General features: G+C 44.3%; 1 protein-coding gene across 3 annotated transcripts in view; it reads right to left on the reverse strand.

Annotated features, from left to right (window-relative positions):
• COL16A1 (collagen type XVI alpha 1 chain) overlaps positions 1–12,037 on the reverse strand; it is an 831,382-nt gene that overhangs the window by 346,264 nt on the left and 473,081 nt on the right. For all 3 annotated transcript variants that reach the window (XM_086955641.1, XM_086955640.1, XM_086955639.1), the window contains exon 12: positions 11,073–11,135. In XM_086955641.1, coding sequence (XP_086811767.1) covers positions 11,073–11,135 — 63 coding nt within the window. The remainder of the gene's footprint in view (positions 1–11,072; positions 11,136–12,037) is intronic.

A 12,037-nucleotide genomic window follows, 5' to 3' on the forward strand; every position in this document is an offset into this window, starting at 1 on the left:
AAGTAACGCCACATCTTCTCCCCACCTCTACCTCTCCGGGGAGTAATCTTTTAATGTCTATTTCTCACATGAAAGCTGTTTCAAAGTGCTGTCCTGCTGTCAAATCAGTGGAAGGGGCACTAAGAGAAAATGATTTGCCCAGAATCAAACAGTTGGTTAAATCAGTAGAGCCAGGACTGCAGTGCACTCCTACTCGGAGCAAAGCCTATATATTTTCCACTGTACTGCATTTAGGTGACTATACCATGTGACCGGGAACCTCACTGCTCCAACCAAGGTAATATTCAGTCCATTTATTAAATCACACTCACTAGTAGTTTTTACACAGACTCAAAATACTCCCAATCTTCCCATAAAGTGAGCAGCAGAGCAATAAATTCAGAAAAGTATTGCCCAAGAGCATGTAATTTGGGGCCGTGCTTAAAAACTTCTCCAGCTGGTTCCACATTTCCAACTAGTCAACCAGGCAACAACTGGGGTGTCAGTTGTTCTGAAGGCAAGAAGAAGGGGCTGCCCCTCCCAGAACACAGTGTTTATTTCTATCATAAAGCTGAGATTAGTTGTCAAATATCCAAGTCTAATATCCTAGTCAAGTGTAACCACCGGACCAGGTCCTGTGGCAGAAGGCACTTACTGTACTTCTTGGTAGCTATTTACCACTGGTGTTTCAAACCTAGAGACTATTTTATTCTAATTGGATACCAGAGTTTATTTTCTAAACTCAAAATTCGCAACAGCGAGCTGTCAAGGTTCACTCCAAAAGGTGGTAAAGGGATACAATCACAAGTATAGTATGAAATTAATCAAGCTTGATAAACTCAATCTTCAGCTGTGTTATCTTTTACCAGGACCTGCTTTAAAGGGAGGGATTTAGAATAAAAATAAAAATAAAAATAAACCACTATGTGACTCATAGTGCCCCTGTTTTCCAATGCGCATCGTCTGATGCCTCTACACACGCAATATGCCTCCATACCTGCAATGTGTCTCCAAAAGAACAAACTGACCTGTGAAGTGATAATGGAAAATTGACCACCTTACTTGGCCTTCACAGTGGTGGCTTGGGACTAAGACTGTGAGGCCCCGGGAAAGGGACTCTCCTCTTCTGGGCCTTGCAGCACCAAACCATAGATTGGCTGTCAGGGGCAGAAGACCAAATCCCATCCCATTGCAGCACTAGACAATAGGTGAAAGGCCAAGGGGATGGAACCACCCTCCCTTGGGCCTTCCAGCTCGGGCTCATGGTGGGGGGTCCACATCTTGAAGCCATGGTGTAGCACTAAAAGGTCTTGCAGAGGGCCCCCCTCACTGGGCCTCATAACCGTGGTTCAGTGCTGATAGGCCTAAGGGTCTATCCTAATCCTCTCAATGGTACACCATGGCTGATAGGCACAGGAGAGGGGTGTGCATTGTCTGGGCCCCACCCCTGGGTCCAATTAAATTTTTCTCACAGTGCTGGACCCTGGCCCTGTGCATGTGTCTCTAACAGAGGAATAGCAATCAGTAGTGCAGCAGGTGGCGTGGCACCAGGCTCAGGCATATTAAGAGCTCAATGTTCCCATATTATGCTTTATTGTACTGTGCAGCCATTGGACGAGGGTGAGAGATGCTTTCACTTTGCACCAGGGCACCACTGGCGTGCTACAGCCCTCTCTTTCCATTACAGCCACGTTACAGAGCTGTGAGGCCTGCGAGAGGCCCTCCCTCCCCTGTCATCACAGCCATGGTTGGACACTCACAAGAGGAGGCACCCTCCTATGAGATAAGCAGCACTGGGACATGGCTATGAGGCCCATGGGTCCTTTCTCAGTTGGTGTAGTTAACAATAGTGCAGTGGCACCAAGGCTCTTTCTTGCATCACGGTCCATGGCAACATTACTTTGTCATTGGTTCCTTCTTCCAAGCACCGCACAACCATGATCCAGAACTGCTGTGCAGCTCACGCAATGCCCACCCTCCCCTGGGCCTCACTGTCATCGTCCAATGCTGAGAGGCAGCACAGATTCATGAATTCCATGCTTAGGGAGGGAGGCAACATATGAAGGGCATAGCTATCAATAGTGTAGAGAGTGCAATGGGACCATGGTCTTGTGGGGTTATTTGTCCAATGCACCCAAATTATGGCTGTATTTTACTGCTTAGTCAGTGACCAGAGGGTAGTGGGTAGTCACAATTTGACTTGCTTGCACGACGGCTGGCCTACTCTCCTACACCTTGCAGCGACGATCCTGTTCTGTGATGTCCAAATGTCATTCTCTCCCTTGGGCCTTATGTTTTTAACTATTTGTGTTGTGGTTTACACTTAACAAACTACTGGCGAGTAAAGAGCCTACACACAAAAAATATTGTCCTACGTCTCTTAGCATGTGCATGTAGGATACTGGTGAGAGGATTTATATTAAAACAAATTACGAAGCATTAATGTCATCCTAAGGTAGCACAATAATGGCACAGAAAGATAAGGTAGCCTTTTGAAATTTGCAATTATATTCATGGTGTGAGAGGTTTTCTCTAGTGTCATTTTATATTGTGAATGATCCCACCCCTCATCACCTCACATGATCTCCCTCCTTTATGAGGCAGAACTGGAAATTATATCATGCACTCATCTGGAAACAATCAGTTAATGAGGAGTAAATAATATACATCTTTGTGAGACCTGCGCCTAGCTTTTCCATCCAGTGTGACAAATATGATCCATTTAATACAGTTTTAAAATATATGGACTTATTTCATTTGTATATTTATCTTTTTGTCCATGTTACTGATATCCATGTTAGGTCTCTTCAGGGATGCCAAATAAGATCAATAGTCCTGCGATGTCACTTTAGACGCTCCTCCACTAGGGCGGAGGAGCGTTGCCCCACTGCTTTCTCGCAGTGCGAGAAGCAGAAACACAAAATGCTAAAACTACCATTTTATGTTTCTGCTACTCGCACTGTGAGAAAGCAGAAGTGTTTGTTTGGGGGCGGGTGGGTCTGCTTTAGGGCAGGGGAGGAGTGCCTTGTCCACTGCTAAGGGCCATGACTGTTTGATCGGCCCTCTGGGGCCGACCAAACCAGTCATGCACACTCTGGCCTTTCTCCATGTAGGCACCAATACACCCTACATAGAGAAAATGGCCTACCCTTAGGCGGTTGGCTGGTCGGCGTCCCAACCAATCACAATGTTGCCATTGCTGGGAGGGAGGCTGCCTGCTTCCTGTCCCCCCCCCCCCCCGCACGAACCCTGCAAGTCATCCCACCCGCGAGTCATGCTGGCCGCGACTGGATTTTACATGCAAATTAGAGGGGCCCCAGAAGTTCTAGGACCGGCCCTTCTGCCCAGAGGTGTATTGCTGGCCTGTGTTTGGACTGAAGGCTGCACACGTGCCCTCCAGGTGATGTGATTGTAGCAGAGGAAGTTCTATGGGTTACTATGGGCACCCCAACTAAAATGAGGAGTGCACAAGTGGCCGAAGTAGCATACTCTGACGTGGGGAGCAAACATCCTCACATGTGTGCGGGGGAACTTTGGGAGGGTTCAGGGGAGCTTTCATGTCCATAGATGCGTTATTGTGTTGCTGCTGAAAATTGGGGAGGTAGGTATCCCGGATTCGCACACTGGTTTGCTGTATGTAACTGGGTTGAGGACAACAGAGAACCAGAGTCATGTGTGACCTTCAACTCTCCTATGCCCCATGCTCCAAGAAGCCAGGGGAATGACGTTTATCCAAACAGGCACCCGTGGTGCCCAGATGAATACATTGGTAGAATAATTTCCAGACCCCAGGTAGATTCCAGTGCACTGTTTTAGACAATTAAGAGTACTTATTTCTATTTCTCTCTGCATTAATACACCCACACGAAGGGAATATATCGCAAGGGGTCTCACATTTAAACAGAATTTTTAAGGTTTTAGAGTTTGAGCTCTGCTGCCTCCTAGCTCTCGCGGGAAGCACGGAGGCCCAGAAAGACCTGTTTATTTTTCCGCACAGCGGAGCAGGATCTCAGGGCGGTGGTTCATGTTTGCACAAGGTTCTTCCACGTGAACAAACAGCCTTCTGTTCGTTTGTGTGTGTGCCTTTTTTTTAACACATCTTCATTCTTTGTTTTTGAAAACCGCTTATTTTCTGAAGCCACCGCTTGACCTCGTTTTTTCATCAGGTGTGTCTAGTAGATTGGAACCTATTCTGGAAAATAATGCCAGACATGTATTTCAATGCCATACTGCGCATGTTTATGATGTAAGAGCCAGAGACTGCTAGATTCTGGCACGAGGAGTCGCGTGGGGGACAACAGTTTGCCTAAAAAAAAAACATGTAAACAGAACATCATTGTTGCTCCCTATCAATAATTAGCTGAGATTGCTGCTCTCCGTTATCACTTCAGCGTGTAGCTCATGGGTACTTGCAAACATTTTACCAAGGGCCACAAAGTTTGGTCTGTGATGTGACTAAGGGCTGCATCGATGCTGGCGATCCGGAGGCAAGGGGGGTAAGCGGTGAGGGGGGTGTAGTGGAAGCAAAGCATATACATCTTGTGGCTGAATTACACAATGTGAAACCAGAAAACCTGGGATTAATCCCGGCGTCCCCCTTTACCAAATTGTGTGATCCTAAGCAATTATTTAATTTCACGTTCCCTCCTTTTTCTTTCGTTATCACATATAAGAGGATCTCGAAATACATGACATCAGGATGTGCGCAGTACAAAACCTTCTCCTGTGTTTGATTTAATACACTATAATGTTGTTCATGTATAATAGGAACCAAGGTCAGCAAAAGAGTGCACATAACAAATGACGTGCCTCTAGGTTCACTATTCGCATTGTTGTCAGTGTGGGGGGACGAATGAATGTTTCAAATTCATGTTTGAAAACATTAACTTAATAAAATACTTCTGATTGCACTGATATCATCTTATTTCCTAAGGTGAAATGGTTGTGCGTGTTAATGAGCTACACTTTTTTAATTTTGAAGAGACCATATCATATATTTACACTTTTGCTACAAGATGGCTTTGAAAATGAAAGTGTTCCTAAAGTTAAGTGGTCCAGGACAACCTAGTAACTTCCTTTTTATTTACTTCATAGTGCTACTCACCCTTAATAATCACCTCAAAGTGATGCTCTCCAATAATAATGACCTCACGGTGTAACTCTCCATTGACGATTACTTCACAGGGCTGATCTCCACGCAGTGATGCTCTACAGCAATAATTATTTCAGGGTGCTGCTCTCCATTCATAATTACCTCAGAAGGCTGCTCTTTATTACCTCGGAATTCTCTTTTCCTTCAATATTTACCTCAGGGAGCTGTTCTTCAAGAATAATCCCTCCACTTTACATTGATATAAGAATGATTCTCATAATGCACTTTCTCACATAAGCCTTCAGGAACTGTGAACCAGGTGTTACCAATTCGCATCTCGGTGGTACTCACGCTCGCAGCCTCGCTTCGATGAGCGGTTGTGTGAACAGACCAGGATCCAAGCATGGGTCCATCAGGTTTCACACAGAGCACATGACTTCTTAGAGGTCTCTTCTCAAGCTTATCCTAGAGTGCTACAGCTACTGATGGATAACGTGACCAGTGTCCATATCTATCTGCCCTTAAGCTCCCTCTGCAGTTACCCCATGCCACAGCTCCCCATGAGGCATTACCACACACTAGATCCTTGCAAACTAGTCTCACTTCCCAGTGGCCTTGGCGTTGCCCATGAATGATGGTACCCGTGGTGCTGCTCACTGCGAATTATTCCACAGATCTGCTCTTCATGAATGTTGCCAGAAAGTGCTCTTCCACATGACCGCTCTGTACCACTGCTCACCACAACTCGTTCACAAATAGTATTGTTCGTATAGGATTCTATTATTACAATTTTATATTATTTGTCAAATTTTTCTCAAATATTTCCGCACTACTGTCCACCACAATTCTGATGTCCTCTCTCTTTTCCCTAAATTTCTGTAGTGACTCTCATTTGGAGGTCCGACCCTCATTTTGCCCTGACATTTGGTCAAAAATACCTGTTTACTTTTGTAACTCGACAAAATAGTCCTCCAACTGAACGCTTTTCAGTATAGACTAGTGTCCAAGGTAGCTCAGCACTTTGTGAGTTATGGGTCCCATTACAAACCAGGATGCATGGTTTTTGTGAGCTTTCGGTATAGGCGGAAAAGGACATGGCTACACTATCCTACATGGGAAGAGTTTCATGCCATACATGAGATCTAAAGAGGAACATTTATCCTGCAGAGCTAAACTTGTTGCTGCACCTAAGACAGTTGGACTCTAGAGGAGCTGTGGTGGATGAAAAGATGTTCATCAATGGGGCTGTAACGATTGTAAGTCAATTTGGGAGCAGAGACTGGACCGAAGTCGCTTGGACATCAGGCAGGAGATAAATCAGTAGCAGGGAGCTGCTAGAATCCTGTTTTAGGAAGTAAATAGTGAAGTTTTAATAGCCCTCTAGAATAAGTGTCGGTCCTCAATTTCTCGAATGCAGGAAAGTAGTTAATTCCTTATAGTGATCAATTGAATCGTAAACAGCTATCCTCCATAGAAAGCTTTGGGAAAGTAGGAAAAACATCTTTCAGAGGTGTGCTGTCAATGAAGATGAGCGGGCTACACTCAGTCAATGCCACTCTTTATTTGCCTCCTTGGTATGTGCTTACTGCAGGGTCTAGCATGCTTGGAGGTCATAGGAGAGCTTGCCAGTAAGGTTACATAGACAGTAGTGAGCATGGTTGGTGCTTAGTGAATGAGGAGTAGAAATAAGGTGCAAGCAGTGAATCGGAGTCGTGAAGCAGTGAGGACTTCACTGCCAGCCATTAGTGTGTTCTCTCCAGCTCTGAAGTGTGAGGCTCGGGCCCCTCTCCATATACACTATGTCAGTCTTGCTCATGAGAGAAGCTTTCATCTCAGCTGCCTCTGCTACACTTGCCCAGTTTCTAAGAGATGCTTTATCCCATCTGTTTGTATTGTTCCTGTCCTCTTTAAAGAAAGGTTTATTCTACTTTTTCAATGCTGTACATTGGTTACTCTGCAGCTGTTTGTGCCAGTGCTTTCTCTGGTGCATTTGACCTGCCTGCGAGAAGCATGCAGTACTGGCGCACCCAGGCTGTGCACAGGTGTCCACATCCAGTCTCCATGCATCTGGGAGCTATTTCTAAAGACGAGGAATCTTTGGGAGAATGGTGCCCATGTTAAAGAAAGATTCAGAATGGTAGTGTTGAAAACTGCACCTATTCATGATAAGTCTGGAATTACAAGGCACCTTCATATCACAGTGAGTAGAAAGGAAATAGAGGTGCTTCCTATGACTGGCAGTGAGTAGGTGAAATGATGAATTTCATGGTCTGTTTTCCAATTTCAATGCTTCATTGCTGGTTTCCCCAGGCACCTGCAATTGTAGCAGCATACTGGAATCCTATGGGAGAGGTGTGGTTCCGTGGCCAGGGTGACGGACGCTGGAATCTGGGGATCACGGTTCGATCCCCGGCTCCGGCGGCAGGTTAGCCCTGCACCATGTGACTCTGGGTAATAGCTTGCTTAATCTTCTCGACGGCCCTCAGTGCCTAGAGAGCCTTACAGGTGTGTGTCGCGCTTTACGAATGTGGATTATTATAATTGTTATTATTATTATATTAACTGTGGGTTTCATGTCTAACCTTCATTGGGCATCTGGTTGATGTAAGGGCTTTCCACAGTAGGAGCTATAAACACCCTTAAAAATACAAAGAACCTATTCCACAATATGTTGTTCTGATGAATTAGATGAAATTGGCTAGTCCGCAAAGCACAGAGAGTTTTTTTTGAGAGGACAACAATCAACACGCCTCAATGAATCAGTTAGTTTCAGGACATGTCTCTGGTATCAGTTGTGACCTGCCTACAGTATGGCTTAGTAGATGCATTGGTTAGGCTCAATAAGCACAAATACATGCACATTTTTCTAGGTATCAAGATTCCAATAATCTTTAGAGCCAGCAGTACCTAGATTTTAATGTGACAGTCATTTTTAAATCTGTTGCAAAGTCATCCTGTTCCTTGGGCACCACTCAACCTATTGCTGACTGGTAGTGGTGGTAACTGATTCTGACTGACCCTGGGCTCTGCCTAACCAGGCCCAGGGCCAGTGTAATGTTGAAAGAGACACATTCAGAAGACAGTGAAAACACCCACATACACTAGGGTACACTTTGGTATGGGGTACCCCTGTGATTGGCATGACCTACCTCCTAGGGCCCTTGTGCATATTAGTGCAAGGGGATTGAAACTATCTATCACCCCCTAGTATAAATAGGGCATGGCAGTTTATAGACTAGCAGCTCTTTTGCACCTGCATGTGTGCACTCCTGAAGCCGGAGGTCAGTTTTAAAAGTAGCCCTGGGTGGCAGGACTGCTTTTAAAAAGTAAATTTAGCTCAAACTCAACTTTGAGGTTTGGGGCACGTACAAATGGATAACCTCCATTGTTTGGGCATATTAGGAACCCCCAGGGTCTCCCCTAGGTGTCCCAGGGATGGGGGGGTCAGGTATTTATAAGGTAGACCCTTATAAAATGAATCTTATATGCCCTGGGTTAAGGGAAATTTCACATCTCACGCCCCACATTGCGTTAAAGTGCTGCCCAAATTCGTCTTTGATGCTAGGAGCACTGTGGAGGGAGAATCTGAAATATTTATACAGATTCAGAACCCCTAAAGCCTCCCCTAGTTGTTCCAGATGGTGGGGGTCCTGTAGATATAAGCAAAGTACTTATAAAATATGTTTTTGTAAGTCCTGGTGCTAGAAAAATGGCCCAAGTCATTTTTCCCATTGCAAATCCCCTGCCACATAGGTTAACATAGCAGGAAGTTAATAACTAATAACTCATAACTCTTGATAGGAGAGGGCTAGAAGAACCATTTAAAGACTCCCCCGAATGGTATTAATAAACTCAAGAATATGATATGGTTGAATTTCTCCTAAAGTATACATGCAAGAAGTTATAAGGCTTTGTAAGTCCAGATTCAGCATTCCAGTGGTCTTTCCTGATTGGTCAGAGTTAACTGGATTAGCCAGGCTGCCTTGAAAAGGTGATAAGAGCCCTTGGGGTTAACCAGCTCTACTGGGCGGGCAGTGTGCTGCTGCACAGGAATGCCAGAGCAGAGGGAGGAGTCGTAAACCATGGTGTTCAAAGAGGAGGCATTAGTGTAATTTACAACTCTAAACTTTTCACCTCAGCCAGAGCTAGGATTATGGAAGCAATGCACAGATGTAAAGGGGAGAGTTTATGAAAAGTAGCCATCCTAGGGGTGTGTTTAGCCAGCTCTCACCTCCCTGCTAGAAAATCAGCCATTATGAATTCAGAGGATTTGGTGCACTCTAGGACAAAATAATGCTGCACTCTACAGGATGTGGTCATATTCTTGGGGAGTGGCCCTGCTCCCATTAGTCAGCAGTGACCTCCTGCTTGACCCACAGAACTGGGAATAAGTATCTGGGAGGGGCAGAGCCTCTCAGATCTGCTGCTTGAAACTTAAGAGAATCAGAAGGGTCTGTGCTAAAGATTTCTGATGTGCATTTCCAAAGGCCAGGACTCTAATATTGCACCTTTTATGCACCATTTGAAACTACAGCCCTGTGGATCAAACCTGCTTCAAAAGAACTAAAGAGTGGATTATCTGCAAGCTATAGGTTAACAGAGATTAGATATCCCCCCAAAGAATTCCCGGCCTGGAGTACCAGTGGATTTGTAAGGGTTTTGTTCAAGTGGATTGTGGAATTGAAGATTCACACTTCCAAGGACCCTCTTGGAGATTCCAGAACCTTGAGTTGTGTGTTGGATACTTTGGGACTCGCAAGCAAAACTTCAGGAAGGAGTTCTAACTGGACCCAGCCTGCTGGAGAAGGCTCAACAAGAGTGGTGATACATTCTAAAGGTGTTTCCCTGTCAGAGAAAACGAATTGACTAAAAGGGGCACTGTTGGTTTCTAAGCACTAGAAAAATGCATATCTCTGGTTCCCTACAGTGCATTTTTTTCATTTTGGTGTCGTTTAAAAGATAAAAAAGATTACCTTTATTTATAAATTGGTGTTGGATCTTTATTTTGTGTTGTGTCTTAATTATTTACTGAATTGGTGCTTTCAAATGTTTTACATACCTGTCTTTAAAGTTAAACCTGTCTGCTCGCAGCCACGTTACCAATGGTTGAGCATGGGAATCATTTTCTCTGAGCTCTTCACTATATTAGTGGCCATATTGCCAGTTGCAGACCTACATTTGCCCCTACCAATAATCCACTTTCCAACAGAATCCAACAATGTGAAGGGTAAGTTTTGATTAACAATTAAAAAGTAGAAAACGTTTTGAAGGAAGAATTATTTCTGAAAAAAGTAATCCAGGTTCCTGTCCAATGACAGGAATTAATCTAAATTTGTGAATCCCGGGTAGATGCCTTCGCAGGAGAACTGCTGTTACAGGAAAGCAACATGAAAACTGAGGGAAAACTGCAGGCTTCAAAACAGTAATTAAAATATATTTAACTATCCATGCACAAATTCCAAATCCTAAGAAGTGGTTGAAGGGGCTGTTACCACCTACATCAAAAGGTCCTGAGAGGCAATGATTGCAAGAGGTAGTTTGGTCAAGGTTAGAAATGGTTCCCCACATTGCTCCTCAAAGACAAGTGACACATCTTAGCAGGAAGGTCTGTCACATCCCGCCTCCATATTAAAATGGAGCCAGGGGCCAGTATATTCAGGAGTGGCCTTGCAGAAGATTAAGACGAATCTTTGGCATTCTGCCTCAGAATAATGGATAGTCAAGGGGCAGTGTTTGTCTTGCAAAAGATCGGGTGGGGTCTGTAACTTCATACCAGAAACACAAGAAGGCAGGGTGTGTGGAGGGGGAAGGGTGGTAGCCACAACATGATTGGTAACTCTTCTCATAAAGTACCTTTGGGTGAACAGTACAGTGAAGAAGCAAGTCCATGTTCTTAATTGTCATATATGGTGCATGCAAATGAAGTTATGTGTTCCAATTAGTCCCAATGCATGCAGTGTCATTGAGAGAACAAGATGTGGGTGTGATTAGCACTACTCACCCGGTTTCCTTTCTCCCCCTTCGGTCCAAGGCCTCCGGATAACCCTCTCTCTCCCTTTATGCCCTATACAATTGGAAAAAGACATAGGTAAGGATAATGCATCCAGCACTACACAGGTGCGTGGTACTCGTAGATATAACAGTCAACCTTCTGCAGATCAAATCTATTTAGGATCATGCAGAGGGTAACTATGGCATAAGGGCCATTTGACACATGTGCATACATACAACACACATGTCCTCTAATAGCCTGAACTCGAACACTTTTACAGTACCTCGTGCACACTATCGTATTCACACATGTACATCATTATGCGTACACAAACAGCTATGCAGGCTGGGCTGAAATTCTAATTCCCCATGTGAGGTTTTGCATGCTTGACAAAGATTAGAAAAATACAAAGGTTATCCAACCCCTGCAAAACTTTGCTTGCAAGTGACATTTACTTTGACAAAAACTATTTTCTGCAAAAGCATTTTTGTGGAATAATTCTTGAACAAAAATGTGGGTTTGTGTTTTTATTCTACTAATCTTTGAGCTTTTTTACCCACTTGTTTTTTTTTAAGTCACCAGGGCGTGAAGTTTTTAAATCAGGAAAAATAAAAATAAAAACTTCACGAATGTCACCCATGCAGTCAGACAAAAAACTTCAGTCTCTTGCAAAAGTTCTTCACGGCTCATTGTTGTCTCCCGAAGTTATACTTTTTAATTAGTGTCAATGGGGAGCTGTGTCATTCTTCGGGTGCCAGGTTCTACAGGTCTGCCGAGGAACTCAGTGGCTGTTGAAATGCGCATCTAGCTTGGAAAAGTACAGACAAATCCTCACACAAGGTCTATTGATGAATGCTCGAATAGACCATCACGTTGTAATTATTTATTTATTCTTGATATAGCGCCCCAAGGCACTGAGGGACATGGTGCTTTAGTGCATTGAATAGTGGAGACAGTGACGTCATTTCATACAG

Source organism: Lissotriton vulgaris, chromosome 2_1, assembly GCF_964263255.1.
Source record: "Lissotriton vulgaris chromosome 2_1, aLisVul1.2, whole genome shotgun sequence".
Classification (NCBI taxonomy): Eukaryota; Metazoa; Chordata; class Amphibia; order Caudata; family Salamandridae; genus Lissotriton; species Lissotriton vulgaris.